Source organism: Protopterus annectens, chromosome 1.part0 (genome assembly GCF_019279795.1).
Source record: "Protopterus annectens isolate FY-2018-M chromosome 1.part0, PAN1.0, whole genome shotgun sequence".
Taxonomy (NCBI): Eukaryota; Metazoa; Chordata; order Ceratodontiformes; family Protopteridae; genus Protopterus; species Protopterus annectens.
In genome coordinates, this window is record NC_056725.1 from 1864933572 (window position 1) to 1864952690 (window position 19119).

The 19119-nt window shown below is 39.2% G+C and overlaps 1 protein-coding gene across 1 annotated transcript in view; it reads left to right on the forward strand.

Annotated features, from left to right (window-relative positions):
- The window catches only part of NUP155 (nucleoporin 155), a 1504248-nt gene that overhangs the window by 1080932 nt on the left and 404197 nt on the right, over positions 1 to 19119 (forward strand). The window contains exon 31 of the mRNA XM_044069916.1: positions 64 to 199. Within this exon, the coding sequence (XP_043925851.1) occupies positions 64 to 199 (136 nt within the window). The remainder of the gene's footprint in view (positions 1 to 63; positions 200 to 19119) is intronic.

Sequence of the window (19119 nt, forward strand, 5' to 3'; positions counted from 1 at the left end):
GAACACTGATCTAAAACATAACATGACTGCATACTTGCTTTGATATTTATGTTCATACTTTAGTGCGATTTTACGAAGGTGTGGTAGAGCTTTGTCTCACTGCTGCAGAGAAGAAGGATCCTCAGCATCTTGGACTTCACTTTTACAAAAATGGAGAGCCAGAAGATGATACTGTGGGACAGCAGGCATTTCAGGAGAGGTGTGTATGTCCAAGAAAATAATTGGTTCAGGTTGTATGATATTTTTTCATCTGGATATGTTCATATTTCTCATTTTTAGCCATTTATCTTTGGGGTAAATGTCAGTGGCATACAACTCTTGAAAGAATTATTATTTATGACAATTTTTGCACTGTGGGAACATAATTGAGTTAAATATTTGTTACTGTGAAAAGCATGTTACTGTGAAACAGATGTATTCCATAGTGCTAATGGAGTAATCATTTGTTAATTTTGAGTCCCTTTCCTTATTTCTGCTTTTCCCAGTGTCAGTGCAATGTACAAAAATGGGAGCAGATGAGTTTTGGCCCATGGCAGCTGCTTGGTGCTGCACCTTGTCCTTTCATCCCTTTATATTACATCCCTTACAAGCATTTCAGTCCTTTTGTAGAGTTAGACCAATACTCCATCAGGTCACATATTACAGGGTCCTACCACACTGTTTAAGGAATATTTCCTAATGGCATTTAGTCTTTGCCTTTCATTAGCTATTAATGCACCTCACTTATTCTTTTCAGTTCTATGCCATCTTTCTGCTCCCTCCACACTAGACTGATGATTTGCTTGCATCTCATCTAGTTGACATTTTTAACTCTAAATCACTGACTACAACTTCCATGTAATTTGTTTTTATTGCATTAATAGAGTGCCATGTGTTTTGTTGTTGCAGTTAAGTGCAAGTGAATGACAATGCTAATAATGCTGAAGGCTTATCTTTAAGCTTCCCCCAGTGAGTTACAGCCTTTGAGGTATAGCAATGCCTGCCTTATACCGAAATGACTGTGATTTGCAGTTGCTTGAGCTGAGCCAAAACATTTTTTGGCTAGGTTTACTCTATAAATCCTTGTGTTATAGTCGTATAAAGACATTTTCCCCTGTAAAAGTCTTCATTGTCTTAGGTCTACTAGGGTTTGCTGTCTGAGCCATTCAACCAGATCTTTCCTGTTTTTTTTTTTTTTATAACATATCTAAGGAAGAGGACTGCCCTTAATAGTTCTGTATTCTGTCAAATATATAGTCAGTCCTTCATTGTTAAGTTTACTGATAACACACTTAGTCCAAGGCAGCTATTTCATATATAGTGTCACTTGGGTCTTTTGTGGTGTCAGGCACTGCTTCTGTTGTTGTTTGGTACCTTTAGATGACATCGTTGGTCGGGGGGGGGGGGGATGAGAGGAACTAGGGTCTGGATAACCTCACCTGAAAGCATGGCTTATTGTTCCCATACAGAATGAGGTTAACAATAAAGATGATCCTTCAGCTGTCTAGAGACCTACATATCTGTAAACTGAATTCAGGAGCTTAAGAGGTGATAATCTCCGAAACCGACTCTAGCCACACATTTGGATATCCCAGACTATCTATTTGTTTTGCAGATGGATAACCCACAGCTGTTATGTAACCAGTAGATTATTTTCCCACCCATTATGAATATTCTTAAATCATTATGAAAAAGTCTTGAATTTTCAGTATTTATGACCTTTCTTCTTCAGAATGTCCTCACCAGTCTATTGTGTAGTCATTTAGGCAAATCTGACTGTTTGTGATCTCAAGGACTTTAACATGCAGACCTGTCTGTCAAAAACTACTATGTACTTTTAAGTTCTTGCAAATTCTTATTCATTATTTCAGTAATGATGACCATCAACCTTGGCCTTTACTGTCCCATTCTTTTGACTTTGAACTTTCTTAACATCACCATCTTCATTAGTGAATCCAATCTTCGCATTGTGTGGCCAAGGTACTTGAGTTTAGTTTTAGTCCAGACTTGACACAGCTTTCCTTCCAAAAAGTAAGCTGCTTTTGATTTCATGATTGTAATCACCATCTCCAGACATCTTTGAGCCCAGGAGAATAAAATCCATCACTGCCTCCTCCTCTTACTGAGCTATTTATAAAGGGTCTTGATGACATGCTTTTAGTGTTTTTGATTTTGTGCAACAAACCAGCCTTTGCATTTTCTACTTTCACCAGCAGGCTCTTCGTCTCTTTGTAACTCTCAGCCATTAGAGTGATGTCATCTGCATATCAGAAGTTAATATTTCTTTCAGCAATTTTCATTCCAGCATCTGATTAATCTAACCCAACATTTTCACAACACATTCAGCATGCATATTGCAAAACTAAGGTGACCATATGCATCCTTGTCTTATTCTTTTTCCAGTCTTTGAGTCAGTTTTTCCATATTTGGTTATAATGGTTGCTTCCTCAGAAGACAGGATACCCCCAGTGTGTCCACTTTTCTGAGCACTTGCCAAAGTATTTTGTGGTTCACTGAGTCAAATTGCTTACTCCGTTATTAAGTGAACATTGGTAATTTAATCTCTGATGCCTTTGCCTCTTCTAGCCCCCAACAGCTTTGCACATTTGTTAGTACATGGACTGCTGAAGTCTAGTTTGCAGGGCCCTGAGCATTACCTTGCTAGCATGGTAGACAAGTACAGTTGTTCCATAATTTAAACACGCTTTAGCATTGCTCCTTTTTGGGATTGGAATATAAATTGATAGTTTCCCATCCTGCTGATCACAGTAGTTTTTCATATTTGCTGGCAAATTCCAAGTAGCACTTTAACAGCATCATTCTGTGTGATGTTAAGCAATTCAAGTATAATTTCATCATTTCTTGCAGCCTTGTTAGCGAGGCTTTCTAGGGCCAGTTTAAATTTACTCTACAGGACATCTGGCTATAGATCAGAGAACATACCACTGTGTGTACCACTGATGTTAGGGTCCTTCTTATATTGTTCTGTGTGATCTCACCACCTCCTCTTACTATCTTTTGCTTCTGTTAGGTCCTTTTCATGTTTGTCTCTATCATGCCTATTTTTAGCTGGAAAGTTGTCCTTAGAACTACCAGTCTTCATGAACAGACCACTTGTCCTTCCTTTCTGTTGTCTTACTCAGTTCTTTGCACTGTAGATAACGCCTCCCTATCTCTTCTTGATACACTTAGGAAAAATGTTAAAATGAATACAGATTTTCAATCTCCATTGTCTGTTGCGCTCCTACTTTACTTGACCATTTCTAAATCCCCTGACTAAGCCATTTGCATTGTCTGTCGTCTTCTTTGGAATATTTTTGATGTCACCTCCTGGACGATATCACATACTTATATCTATAGTTCATCAGGTACTCTGTCCAAGGTGTAATTCTTTAAAGCAACAAAGGAAATTATTCTTTTCAGCTAGGATATAGGATCCCACTTGCCTTTGTTGCGGTCATTTGCAGTCACAGCATTTCTGACAAAGTACTCTGCAGGGAATTTTTAAAATCTACCAACTTGTTACATTTCCAAGAAAATCATACCTCTTTATTTCCCATCGCACTCCATTACTTGCTGTCCACCTATGGAAAAATTATCTGTCTGTTTTGGGTATAAAAATACTTTTGCTAACACTTACATGCAAAAATCCTAAACCCTCTGGATTTTGTTGCATTCTTGTGAGTCTTATTGTCTTTTCTCTGTTCCCAGTCTTTTTCTAACCTCTTCTGATAGATTCTTACAGAAATCATGCAATATTTTATATTCCCTACTAATTATTCCTTTTTTGTAGTAGCTTCTGTTCTCGACTCAACAAAAAAAAACTCAACCAGAGCTGGTCTTTCACTTAGCACTCCCCTTTCCCTTTCTGTTTGCCTAATCATTATCAGTCCTTGATAGGGAAGGCAATCTCTAACCTGCAGTCCAAGCATGTGCTTGGCCTCCTATAACTCTTTGACCATTCTCTCCACTGTCATTTGGTCCCAGTACCTTAGTAGTTCTGGTGATTTTCTTTAATAAATGCCAGCTCCCTCTTACATGTTTCTGTTTTCCTCCATTTCCAAGTTGGCTTAGTTAGAATATTTTCTGTTACTTTATAGCTGTGTAATGGTGGTTATTCTCCTCAATGGCCTGTATCCAAAATCACCCAAAATCTAATTCTTTCCCCATTTCAACATCATACTTTTCTACTTTAATTTTTAACGTCTTGCTTTAAGTATGAGTCTTAACTGCGTATTTCTAAAGTATCCCTTAAAATCCAGTAGTCCTATACTACATTGTGCTATGTGTAAAACGTATTATCCCACTTAACTCTTTTCATAAAAGAAAAAAATCCTCAAATCTTTATTAATTATGGTCCACAAATTCTCATTTGGTTGATAAAAATATGACTGATCTGTATTTAAAGGTTAAGAGACTAAAAGGGCTTTCACTGCTTGAATCTTACTATTCATATCCATAATCAGGAGTTTCAAACATCTCAATTTTTGTGTTACCGTTTGTTTAATCTCCTCGCACATGTCCTTAGCTGCCATAATAGAATCCTTATTAATTCGTACACCTACATATTTCATTTTTTCACATCCCCTAGATGTAGATATTGCTGATCCAGCTTGTCTGTGGGTGCATTGTTTACCACTATAGCCTTTGTTTTATCTTCGTTTTATATTTTGAAAAGACTTAAAACTGTCTCAAAATATTCCGTAACACTGCAGTGTACTTTTCTGGATTTATCAAGAACAAACTAATGTCTGTGAGGAAAGATAACTGTTTTGATTACCGCAACAGTCATATTCTTGAATTTGAGTCCTTTAATTTACCTGCTAATGGCTGTAAGTATAAAGCAAGTAAAGGGGAAGTATCTGTCTGACTGATCCCTTTGTTCAAACCCAGCTTGTCAGAGAGGAATACTATCACCTTAAATTTTGCCTAGTCTTCATATATCCTCCTAATTACCCTTGTCATCCTGTTGGGGAACACAAATGCCATGAATGCCCTGCTTATAAAATCCCAGCTGACTGTTGAATAACCTTCTTTGCATCCAGGACCACCAACGATAGTGACATTTTCTTACACTCTGTTTACATCTAGATCAACATTGTTCTGTTAATATTATCAGTGTTTGCCTTCCCTCTACAAAGACATGTTGATCCATATGTATCAGTTTGGCCATACATTTGTAATTCTGTTAGTACAGACATAAACGTCATATAATCTTGTGTTAAAATTGAAATGGGGTTTATATGATGCTGGGTCTGAGGGGTCTGTACCCCCTTTGGCTAGTACAGCCACAGTAGCTTTCTTCCTAAATGCTGGAACTTTCCCTCCTTTTAAAATAATGTTAAACAAAACCTCCTAGATTTTTATCACTTTCTTCCCTCCTAACATCCAGTCTTCCACAAGAATATCATCTGTTCCCAGAGACTTCATTGTTGATTGATTATACATCACCATACTTTCTCACCCCTGTTTTTGCTATTAATTCTTGAGCCCAAACTTGATCTAACTTTGGCATGATTAAGTCTTCCACAAATAGTGTAATTTGTGCTTTTTTGTTGGTCTCCCCTTTCATCTTCTTTATTTGATTTTTTACAGAAATTTCAAAATATTTCATACCAAGCAACTTGCATGCTCTCAGATAGCTGATGATTAGCATTACGGAATGGTACATTGGCTACCCTTACATGGGCACAGTTATATTTAATATTTAAGTATTAAGGCTACTAGGAGTGCAATTACTCATGTTGTTGTGACTTTCGGCTTTTCCCGGTTAGGGGTCGCCACAGCGGAACTCCGGTCCGCTAATGATTAGCAGTTGATTTTTACGTACCGAGTTGCCAGCCCTGACGCACAACCTTCAATGAAGGTACGCCCATTCACGCATGTCTCCACGCAGAAGACGCTCTGAGAGTCGAACTGGACAGCGTCTTACTGTGAATGCAATTACTTATAAAAGTATTTATTTCTCTCAGTATCAAACTCTCATTTATTTTCACTGAAATCCTTGTCATTTCCTGTTCAGATGTTAATTGTGATTCTTATTAAAATGCCCCAGAGCGTGTTCTTTAGACACTCCCGATTAATATCCTACACCTTTAGACATACTGTTTCCCACTGCTGGCTCTTGTTGATGGAAGAAAAACAGCTAATAGCTTTACTGTTGCAGAAACAGTTCTTTACCACTGCTAGAGAGCTACCATGTTCATGTTTTACCATTTTCTAACATTTGCATACAGAAAAAAATGTCCTTTGTTTTCAGCATGAATTAAGAACATTTGCTCATTCTTCTACCTGTGTAATCCACGGGAATTACTGTATTTCTGTACCAATGGGGACCTTCCAAGATGGCTGCACACTGATCAACAGCTTAACTTCAGCTCTCTGAGTGAAAAAGAAATTGAAAGACAAAGACCAGGAACTCTATCACTTTTAGTAAATTCAGATACTGGCTGGTAAATATACTGCCCGGATGCCAACAAAGAAGAAACTAAGAGAGCCTAAAATAAAATCCACTAACAAAGGTGAAGAGAGAACACACTGGCTGGGAACAATCCAACAGCTGTTAACCAAAAAGCATTTAAAGCTCCAGCTTTGGTGCCAGACATGGCTTCCAGTTATCTAGAGGGAAAAAAAGAAAGTTGTGTGCTTGTATCTGATTAAAGTAAATGAAACACTGAAGGAGTATATCAACTTAAATAAAAGTCTGGGAAAATGAAAGAAGCTGTAAACCGATTCAGATGAGCTTAAAAAACTGCAAAAATCAGAGGTCAAAATAAAGAAAAGCCTCTCCTAGTATGAGACTGCTCAAGAAGAAATGTTTCAAAAAATGGTAGAATTAGAGAACAGAGCACATAAGGAAAATCTGAGATTTCATAATGTACCAGAGAAACTAGAAGGAACTGAATGTATTAATGTTATGAAGGCACAATTAAGCAATTGGACTGGTATTTCACAGCAGGAACTGTTAATTGAAAGGGCAGTCCTTATGTATGCTTCAAACCTAACCACAAGAAAGCAGCCAAGACCTGTAGTAGTAAAAATGCAAACATACCCTCAAAAAGAGTTGATCCTGACAAACCTGTGGCAAAAGGGCAAAATATTAAAAGCTGGAGACAGAGTGTTTGTGGATAATGGTTATTCACTGCACACCGGGCAGAAAAGAAACAAGTGTATTCCAGCAATCGGGGATTGTCGAGAGGCAGGTGTGAAATTCAAGCTGCTGTATCCAACTTTCAGAATATTTTTAATGCAGAATAGGCTATGGATGAAATTTAAAAAAAAAAAAAAAAGTTTGTCCAAAAGAAAGTGAAACATCAAGCAGATGGGGACTTGTACTTCTGAATGTCAGGCACACTTGGAGACTTTGCTAGTGAAACCTTTTCAATTGTTCCAAAGGAAAATGCTTGAGAGAGAGGAAAGTACAGGAATTTACTTAGAAGAATTGGGGGTAACTTGGAATTAAACCGGAGTCTGGAATTGAGAGATGGCGATAAACAGGAAGAAGACCAGCAACACAGATTAGTAAATGAGACTGCAAAACATCAATCACATTTATGAAATACGACTGTATAAGAAAAAGTGGAAAGAGTGAACTTTTGTTGACTTTGTTTAAACTTGAGGAACCGAAAACCATTTGCCTCACTTCACGTCATTAATGTTTGGAAGGACATTGAGGGGAGGGAAAGGGAACTGTAACTAAAACAATTTCTGTTCTTTACCAGAAAGGCTCATCCAGACTCTGCTACACTTTGCTGTGAAGGAAAGGTTAGTTTGCTGTTATTTTTTGTATTTCTGTATTGCCTTTCTATATTTTGAATACTGTAGTTTGTTTTCTTTACCTTGTGTTTTGCTTGCATTCTGTTTAACAGCATATTAAAACTTCAAAAGAGACCACAGCTCTCTCTGTTCTGAGTCAGGCAGAATTTTTCCCTCCCTCCCACCCATTTAAGTTGTCTTGTTAAATACCACTGTCTTTCTAGTTGCCCGCCTCTTATGTTAATCTGACCATATATCTCATTTCTCTCTACTTTCACTGGCTTATGTGAGTAATCACAAAACCATCACTTTTGAAATCCCACCCCTTCAATTATTTAAATTTATTGGCCATCCTACAGTATTTCATAGTACCAAAATACAAAAGTAACCACCCCTTTCAGTCCATCTTGCTGTTTTAAAAATAGTAACTCTCCACTAAACCTTAACTTTTAAACAGGTAAAACTCAAGTTACCTACTTTCATATCTAACTTCTCTAGTGCACACTGCAGAGTGCATTCTTTTCAATCTTACCTTTAAGCATCCCTGTTACTAGCACTTTCTCTAATACCTAAAAAGATCATCTCTACTTGACTCCAAGTAGACTTTTCTCTATCTGTTAAACCTAGCACTTGCTCGTACAGTACTTATTACCTTGATATGGCACTCTTATAGATAGCACCCCAAAAAGGCAAACCCCCATTTCTCGGTCACTCACGTCCCCCGGAATCTCTTTTAAAGTTTTTTTGTCTAGTCCTTCTAGCATGTCGAGGGATCAGTTGCTAGTGTCCTCTCCTGCTCAGCTGGTGAACCTGGGAATATTGAGGCAATGTTACAATTGCCTCATGTACACAGACAACCCTCTCCTCCTCCCACAAAACACAAATACATGCGAGAGATGCAACTATACGGCCAAACTGGAGGCTGAGCTCTCTCAACATAGGACTGGCAAGACCAGTCAGGAGGAGAAGGTTACCACACACACTATAGACCCAGTCTCACATAGTACCATCACAACCTCAAATCATACACATAAACACACAAAGACATACTTGGCGGCTCTGATCAAAAATCTACCAAAACAGCAGAGGCCACCAAAGCAGACACCCAAACAACCACCACCTCAGAACACAACACCTGCAACACATAGACCTCACAGTCAGAGTGTCAAACAGTCACAGCCCTTAAGGCCAAACACAATGCCAGACACACTAGTCATTGGTGACTCCATAGTCAGACACACTGACGCCCGCTCACCAGACTGAGTAAGGAGAAGGTCACAGTAAGCTGCCTGTCGGGCGCTAGAATCCGCCACATAACGCAAGCACTCAGGTCTCTCAACAGCAGGTACAAATATGACTCAGTCATTGTCCACGCTGGTGTAAACGACCTGAGCCACCTCCTTGGACTACATGAAAAGAGACATTGAGGCGCTCTCTGATTATGTAGCCCAGGCAGGTATGACCCTGACCTTGAGCAGTATCCTACCTTCACCAAGAATGATGCCACAATACAGAGATAAGATGATCAGCTTTAACAATTGGCTTAAACTCTGGTGTCATTCAAAGGGGATCCAATGTCTGTCTGCCTGGGATGACATGCTGGACAAGCCACGCTGCTTCGCAAGGGACGGCTTGCACCTGTCACCCTGGGATTCGGATATTGGCAAAGGCTCTTGCCACCCCATAGTGCCTTTTTAGGCAAGGCTCAAATTCTAAACCTACCACCCTAGAACACAAAAAGGAAAAAACTAAGGGTAATGCTGCTCAATGCCAGAAGTCTAAATCTCAAAATGCACGCACTCGAGGCCCTTCTCAGTATGGAGAACATCGATGTCTGTGCAGTGACAGAAACCTGGTTCAAGGCTCCTGAGAGCACCCCAGCACTATCAGGTTTTACCTCTTATCATGCATTCCGCCCCAAAATCCGGACAATACCAAGAAAGGAGGGGGTATCCATATTCATCAAAGACACCCACACCTCAAGACTGGTGGCAACGCCACGATGCATCGGAGACCATCCAGGTGCAATTAACCATAGGCAAGACTGCTCTGCAAATTGTAGCATGTTACAGGCCACCCTCACAAACTCAGGAACCTCACATGGCCTTCCTGAAAACACTAGAGGGATAAATGTATCACCAAACACCATCATACTAGGTGACTTCAATTACCCTAATATAGACTGGGAACACTACTCAAGCCCAAACACCCTAGCCCAAAAGTTCCTGGAATTCATAAACTCAAATGCCATGGAACAACTAGTCACCATCCCCACAAGAGGAGAAAACATACTTGATCTCATCATCACGAACATGGGAGCACAATGTTCAACACCGAAGTATACCCCTCACTGGTGAGATCAGATCACAAACTAATCTCGCTGGAGGTCCTCATCCCACCCCCACCTGAAATAAAAAGACCACAGTAAAGAACTTCTCGAAAGCCGACTTCACACTTCTAAAGACTAGTGTGGTCTCCTTTAAGGCCCCGAGCCGACGGAAAACAGTACTCAAGCCGCTGAATCACTTACAAATGCCTTCTACCAGCACCTGCAGGACTGCATGGATAAGGCAATCCCAAGCAAAACAAAGACTCTTTGTACCAAAGGCAAGCGTCCACTCTGGTGGACCCCAGCCATAAACAAACTCTACAACAAAAGGAGGAAGCTACTACAAGATAGAGCAAAATCCTTAAAAGGTAAGACACCCTTGATCACTATAAGTAAAAACTAAGAGCTCTCATAAAATCATCCAAAGCAAATTTTGAGAGAAAAATAGCTAAAGACTCAAAAGACAATCATAAGGCCTTCTTTAGCTATGTTAGAAACCTGGGAGGAAACTCCCAGATATGCTCAGAACTAGTTCAAAATGATGTGAAGATTACTGATCCTACAGACATTGCCAACATACTGGCTGACAGGTTCAGTGCAAACTTCTCCCCTCCCCAAAAGGAGAGATATCTATACCAGCGATTGCAGCCCCCAAACATCTCCAACGCCCAAGTGAGAACTGCTCTCTCCAAAGCAAAAACACAGCATCCATGGGACCTGATGGTGTCCCCGGCTGTGTGCTCCACGAACTCAACGAGGAATTAAACCCACAGCTAGGACAGCTGTTTAATCATAGTCTTACCTCTGGATACGTGCCAGGAGTGGCGCACTGCAACTGTGGTCCCACTTCACAAAGGCGGTGCCTCCACCGACCCTGGAAATTACCGCCCATTAGCTTGACAAGCCTTATCTGCAAAGCCATGGAGAGGATCATAATGGACCTCATAAATAAAGACATAGGGAATTTGCAGACTTTGGATCCATCCCAGTTTGGCTTTGTCAAAGGCAGATCATGCCTTCTAAACTTGGTTGACTTTTTGAAACAGTCACCAAAGCCATTGATGAGGGAAAGGCAGTCCATACAGCCTACCTCGATCTGGCAAGGCCTTTGATACAATACCCCACTCGGGTATCATTGAAAAACTCATCAGCTTAAATGTTAACCCATACATCACAAGATGGGTTGCAAACTGGCTGAGTGACAGAACCCACAGGGTCAGAGTTGCTGGCGCCATGTCAGACTCAAAGCCTGTCACAAGTGGTGTACCACAGGGCTCAGTCCTGGGCCCACTCTTGTTTGGCATCTACTTTTCCAGTACAAGCAAACACAGGAGGGTTATGGCTGACAAAGTTTGCAGATGACTGCAAACTGGGCCATAGTAGAAAACACATCTGACACAGATATCCTTCAGAAGGGTCTCACAGAAGCGGATAACTGGTGCCAGAGCCATGGCCTAAAGTTAAATGCCAAAAATGCATAGTCATACCCTTCGGGAAAAACAAGGTTACCCCTAGCTACCAAATAGGTGGCAATCCACTGAGTACAGAAGAAGTTATCAGGGACCTGGGGACCCAGGTTGATAGTAGTCTGTCATTCGACACCCATGTAGCTAAAGTAGTTAGGAAGACCTTCTACATTGCCCACCTTATCATGAAGGGATTCTCATCTAGATCAAGGGAGGTCATAGTCTCCCTATACTCATCACTCATCAGACCAATGATTGAGTACAATGCCCCATTCGGAATGTATCTGACCCGACACTTGCAGCAGCTGGAGAGGCCACAAAGTTCCTCACCAAAAGGATAAAGGGTCTCAAACATCTGTCCTATGCTGCCCGACTGAAAGAACTCCAGCTCTATTCAGTCGCCACGCTTGCTCAGAGGTGACCTTTGCCTAACATACAAGGCCATGTCAAACCCAGATTTGATGAATATGCTTCACCTCAAAAAATCTAGATCCGTCAGAGCCACAAGGGCGGGAGACTTAAACCTCGACACGGCTATTAATAGGACGTGCTGGAGGGATAGATTCATCACCCAAAGACTCCCTATGCTGTGAAATAAAATCCCGGTATATGTGAGGCAGAGCACCTCGCTGGCCTTGTTCAAGAGAAATCTTGACCAATGGATGGGAGATCGCAGATATACCCCAGGGATTACCTCAGTGTCACTGCTCAACAGCGGCACAGCAAAATAATGGGTATAGTTCCCCATACTAAAGGGGTGGCGTAAGCCACAAAACTATGGGCTAGGCTTGTAAATGCCCTCGGGCAGATAGCCTAGTATGAACCTATGAACCTATGAACATAATTTCTATGAAATGTTTCATGTTATAAATTGCACATTTTGTAATAAATCAGTTTTAGTTCTTGTATGTGATAGATACTAAAACAGAATTTTTTTTTACTTTTTTTAATGTTCAGACATGTAAGAATTACAATGCAAAAAAAGATCAAGGCTAGATAAAAGCATGTTTAATAGGCTGTAATCGGGTTGTTGAGATGGTGGATATGCTGCAAAACTACACAATATATGTAGAGCTGATATGTTTTCTTCTAATTTTGTATAGGTGATTGTCTGTATTAAGACCCTTGTCTTAATCTAATAAGTTTTAAGTAGAAACAAGTAAGCAAGAGAGCACTGAATATAATGAAAAGTTTTCCTTTAGCAACAAATGTTTCAGCTTGTCTTAATAAGCCTGTAGCTGAGGACTAGATTTTTTTTCTCTTAAGTTTCCATGGAGATAAGCCGACTATATGGAAGAAAAGAAAAAGGCAAAACGCTGATTCTTCAAGGCTAAAAGCTAACATTTTCTGAAGCATGCACATTTTTTCATGGTTTGGAGAGGAATAAAGATAAAAACGAACAGACACCGATAAATGTAAGCTGAAGCACAGGCAGTAAACATGCATTTTAGCATGGATAAACCTCAACTTTAAGTTCTGTGTTTGCAGTTCTCTGGGTCTGTCGTTCCTGTTAGGAGAGCTGAACTTAGTTATTCAAAGATGTACTTAATTTTGTGTGTTTGAATTAAGTTTACAGGTTTTGTGTTTAGGGGGATTTTTTTTTTTGTTCAAGGGTTTTCATTAAAACAAAAAGTCTTGTAAAATCCAGTGTTGATAAGAAAAACTATCAAGGGTCAATCTGCCAAGCATTAGTGGGTGCATGTATTACAAAAGCTGTAAACAGACATTTAAAAAAGTCATATATAATGGGTGGGGATAATGACTTCTTATATTAGTGACACTTTCCATATAATTTTGAAATTTGAATGGTCCCGCAAGTATAGACAGAGGGAAGAATATTTGAATATAAAGACATGCAGAGTGCAAATAGCAATGTTACCGGAGATACAATTGGAAATAACAGAGAGTGTGAATTTGATTAAGAAAGGATTTCAGGAGGGATATTCAGTAAAATATCAGAGACAATGGAAGAGATGAGTATTATACTAATTGCTAGAGGGACTCCAATAGTGATAGAAGAGAAAAAAGATGGAAGATTTGTGATTGTAAGGGGTTATTGGCAAGAGGTGAAGACTATGCTGGTATGAATTTATGTTCCACTTAAAACTACTATTGAGCTTCAAAAAATTTTAGAAGTAATTGGCTTTCAGCGAAGAATATTACTTATAGGTGGGATGTGAAATTTGATTTGCAACAATGAGGTTGTATCTGGAGGTCCGAGAAGGGGAAATGTAACAGAGGGTAGATTTGTGAAGACAACTGTTTGGTATGGAAGATGCGAGTTCAGTAGTAAGAACTCTGAGAGAATTTGCATATTATTCCCTAAGGTACAAAAACTGGGCTAGACTAAACAGAAATTATATTTCACTGGAACATGTGCATTTAATTGAGAACTTTGGCACACATCCAGTGTCTCAGATCATTCACCAACAATTACCAATATAAAATGCAGAGTAATGAATTTAAGATGAGACACTGGTGCTTCCCCACCTACCTGTTAAAAACAGAGGAATTTAAGGAATGGTTAGTGAAGTTATTTGCAAGGTATTAGGGAAGATGGAATGTTCTCCAAAGTTGTAGCTGGCAAATGGGATAGAATGAAAGTGGAGTTTAAAATAGGGTAAAAATGAAAGATTTGGTTAAGAAACAGCAAAAGTTGTTTAGAGGAGCTGAAAGTGTTACAGAATAAGGGGAATCCCAACGTGCAGTTGCCAAGTGCTGAAGAGAAGATAAGGGAAAACCTGGATAATATGCATGAGTTTAGAAAGTTTTCTGTTTAGCAACAGTTTCCTGATAGTAACTCGAGCACAATGACTTAACAGAAAGTAGAAAGGGTTGTTGCCAAACTTTAGGAGCCTATAACGAGAAAAATACCCAGAAATCATGTACAGGTAGTAGAGATATTTTGGCAGTTTTATGAAAAATTGTGTAAAGCAGAGAAGTGGGGGAATCAAATGGAAATATTTATGGAAGACTTAAATATGCCAAGGTTAGAGGTGAATGAAAGTCAACAGTCAACCGTTAAGATAGCAGGAGATGAGATAAAAATGTATAACCAATCTGGAGGAAACTCTCCAAAAATAGATCGTATTCATTGGAAGTTTGGAAGGAAGGAAGAAAATTATAAAGATCTGGAAGGTTTTGTTTAACACTGTTTTAAGGGGGGGGGGGGGCACCAACAACCTTGAAAAAAGTATGGTGGCTGTAATAGCTAAAGGCAATAAAGACCTATCAGATCCATCTTCATGTAGGCCCATTTCAGTTTTAAACGATTATTATAAAATGTTTGTCAATAATAAGTAAAACAATGGCAAAGGTATTGCCAAAACTGATAGATGTAGATCATTGTGGTTTTGTGGAGGAGGGGGGTAAACATCTGACAGCATTAATAAAATGTTGATCCAGAGAGAAGCAGAATGTAAGAAGATATTGCAGCTGTTGGTGGGTCTTGATGTAGAGGAAGCATTTGTCAGAGTAACCTTAGGGTGTCCTATTCCTATGTTGCAGTATTCTTACTGTGGGATTTCCCACCTCAGGCGACCAGACGTCGGCTCCTATACAAAAGCTTAAGCTTGGTTGCTGTAGGTGCGTGGGACGTCATGTAGGGCCATAAACCAGGGACCTTAAATGTGATGTCTGCACACACAGACCTCAGAACTTTTCAGCCGCAGACTACTTTGCATCATTTGCTTCGCTCCTACTCTCGAAGACTTCTAAAAGCGAAGTACCCCGTTGGGGAAATCTTTTCATTCTTTTTGCTTGAGTTTGGCTAGCTGTATTTAATATTAGCCAATGTCAGCTAAGAAGGGCAAATGCCATTGTGGGCGTCGGATACCGCATAAGGATACCCACGACCATTGTCTTTTGTTGTGGGAAGGAACACAATCATACCGCTTGTTCCATTTGCCAATCCTTTGTACCAAAGACCCTCCGCAGCTGTCTGGCTGCACTAAATTTATATTTAGAAAAGTGAGAATACCTTTCCACTGCTGAAGTTGAACTGCCAAAAAAGAAAACAGCAAAAACCAACGGCAGACAAACAAGGCTGGTACAACAAAGCGTCGTATATTTGGATATGAAGGCTGAAGCAGAGCAACGCTGTCCACAGAAATTATACTTGTACTCCATTAAAAACAGATTTTAATTTCTCCAAAGTTAAAAAACAACAATAAAAAGTCCCTTTTCTTTTGCAAACGATAAGCGCTTATCAAAGTTAAATTATTAGATGCACCTTTACAGCATGATACTTTTTGGTGTTAAGGCAGAAGAGGTGTTAAAGAAAATGGAGGACAAAGCTAAATCTATGCAAACTGTCAAAGATTTTTTACAAGTACAGCCACCTAGGTTTAGTAGACACCGGCCTACAAAGAATTGGTCCTTTCCTGTGTCAGACAGACCTCAAAGGGGCAGATCCAGATGCCCTAGAGGCCGATCCCAGACGCAAGGTTCTCAAGAGATAATATTCCTGGGTGCAAGCTTAAATACAACTGCCCAGATGGCTTATCTCACGCCAGACAAACTGACTACCTATTTCAAAATGTTGGCAACAAAGGCCCCGTTATCTGCAAGAAAAATTCTGCAGGCTTTGGGCTTCACGGCATCCTGCATCCTACTAATTCCATATGCAAGACTGCATATGAGGAAACTTCAATGGTACCTAAAAAGTGTTTGGACTCAACATTGCCACAGCCTGGAAACAATGATTACTCTCATTCCTTGAATGTGAAAACATTCCACCTGTGAAGAAAGTTTTTACGGAAAGGCAGCAGCGCATTATTGGTCGAGGGTCGTTTGAGCAGGTCTTCGGCCGTGTTGGAAATCCTTTTTCGTCCTTGGGAAGCCCTGCTACTAAGTTTAACAACGAGGGTTTCCACAATAAACGTGAGCAGTTAACTAAACTGCTCAAACGCTACAAGTCGATAGATTTGGAGAATTGTTACTTTTCTCGGTGCATAGACCTAAACATCGTACCCAAAGGGCTCCGTTTTTTCAAATGTCCTAACGGTGTAAACACAGGTGAGCCCATGTTTGATACTCTTGTCAGTTTTTTCAATGAAGCGGGTTTACGCTTCTTGAAGATATTAATTGATAACAACTATGACAAAATGGAGTGTCTCAAAAGGGAAATAACGGACATTGAGTCTTTTTTTAAACGTACTCTTTCTGAAGATAACTTTAATGAGTTAATTGCTAATATATTGCATGACATTGAACAGCATACTGTCGACAATGTTAACAGAAAGCATGGGAAGTTGGTGCGTGACATTGCTTCCTATAAGAATAAGACAGCATACAACCATTTTGCAGTTTCCAGCAAATTTGGTAGAGAAAATAATTATAAAGGGTACAATAAAAGTGTTTTTAATAAAGAATTATCGTTGAAACCTACTGTTGCTAGCGTCACTTATAAAGAAACAGTGGGCACAAATAATGTGCCTTTAAGTAAAGAGGCAGTCCCTATCGATGATAGTTCATTAAGAACCAATTCTGTGCAACATGACAAAGTTCCTGCAACGACCGACAATGACATAAATTCGTTGGTATTAAATGATACTAACTTTCCATCAATAATTGCTGATGGTAAGACTGTCGGTGCCAAAGCTGGGTCCAATTCTAGTGGCACGTCCAGTGCACAGACTGTGAATCCTTCTTCTACGGCTTTTTTTGGCAAGAAAAAACAATCAGATTTAAAAACTGTTCTGACCAGAAGCAGGACATTTCTGAACTCTCAATCCTCCGGGGACGAGACATAGTTGACGACTGTAATAGCTTTAGCATTATAAATATAACTGATCATGTTTTTTCCGAACAGGACTTGAATGTCTTAAAGCTGGGTTTCAATTTTGTTCCCAGCTTAAGAGCTAATTATGTCAATACAGTAGTTGACCTTAAAAAATATACAAGAAAATTAAATTTACATTATTTAATGCATTATACGCCAGAAGATAGGCAGAATGTTTTTAACAAACCTTCTTGTTATTCTCCGACTTTGCACCATACTATAAGGGTGTTTGAAGAATTGTGCATACAGGATATTGGCAAAATGTTGCAATGCAGTCCTAACCGTCATTCCAACATGACAGAAATTGAGAGGAAAGCTTTAAAAAACTTAACTACTCTAACAGATCAATTCAGGTTCATGAAGAGCGATAAGGGGGGTAATATAGTAATCATGACACAAAATTGTTACAAAGACAAGATGTTTGAACTTTTGAATAACACTGATGAATATGATGAAGTAGTACTCTCAGACATACATCGTAGTCAGCGCTTCATACATTCACAGTTATATGAAGCTTTAATGTCTGGTGACATCAGTTTCGAAATGTACAATTTTTGTCTTGTTGAAAAACCACGAATAGGGGTAATGTTTGGAATACCCAAAACACATAAATCAGTTGTCAATCCACCTTTTAGGCCAATAGTGTCGTCCCCACACTCTGCTACCGAAGGCATCTCTTTAGTTATAGATGCCATTTTGGGTTCCATCATTGAAAAGCATGAATCTTTTACTCGTGACTCATGGCATTTTTTGCATAAATTCAACAGTTATGCTTTAAGCAAGTTGTTTGATCCAAATAGATATTTTCTTCTAACTGTGGATGTCATTTCACTATATACTTGCATACCCCATGAAGATGGGATTGATGCCATAAGGGGTTATCTAGTAAAAAACAAACCTGAATATAGCAACACTGCCATTTCTACTATTTGTATGTTATTAGACATAGTCTTATACAACAATTATTTTTTGTTTGGAGGTAAATTTTACAGACAAAAAAGAGGAGTAGCAATGGGGTCATCTGCAGCGCCAGCATATGCCAATTTAGTGATGGCTTGTTGGGAGTTAGAATTCATGCCAGTGTTGAGGAGGAACTTTAATATTTCTTTTTATTCACGTTATGTGGATGATTTGTTTTTTGTCATAGAAGGTGATGATTGCACTGCTAATAATTTTTTGTCAGATATCAATTCTTTTTCAAATTATTTAAAGTTTACCATCGGACAAGTAGGTTTGTGTGTTAATTTTCTAGATATTTCTCTTGCATGGGACATGGAAGAAGGTAGATTTCACAGTCGTATATATAGGAAGAAAACATTTAATAATGCTTATTTACATTTTCAAAGTGGACATGCTAGACATGTTATTAAAAATATCCCTAGAGGTCAATTCATCAGGGCTTGTCGAATGACGTCAAAAGAAGTAGATTTACTAGAAGAATTTGATTTTATTTCTTCCTTATTTTTGAACAGAGGATATGACAAGAAATTGATTAACGCTTTAGCTGATGAAATTTTTCAAAAACGTAAAGATAGTTATCCCTCCATATTAAGTTTAACAACATCAAGTAGTTATGATGGTTTGACAAACAGGAAAGTAAACCAAAATTACGAAAAACCTATTTGCAGTTTTAACATGAGTTCTGATAGCGGGCGTATTCGACACCTGCTAGAACAGAACTGGCGAGTCATTCAAGGTAACTCAGACATTTGTAAAATATTGGGTAACAAACCGTTTTTTGTAGAGAAGAATTATTTTAACATTAAAAAAGCTTTAGAGCACGACACCACCGGTGTTTTGAACAACAC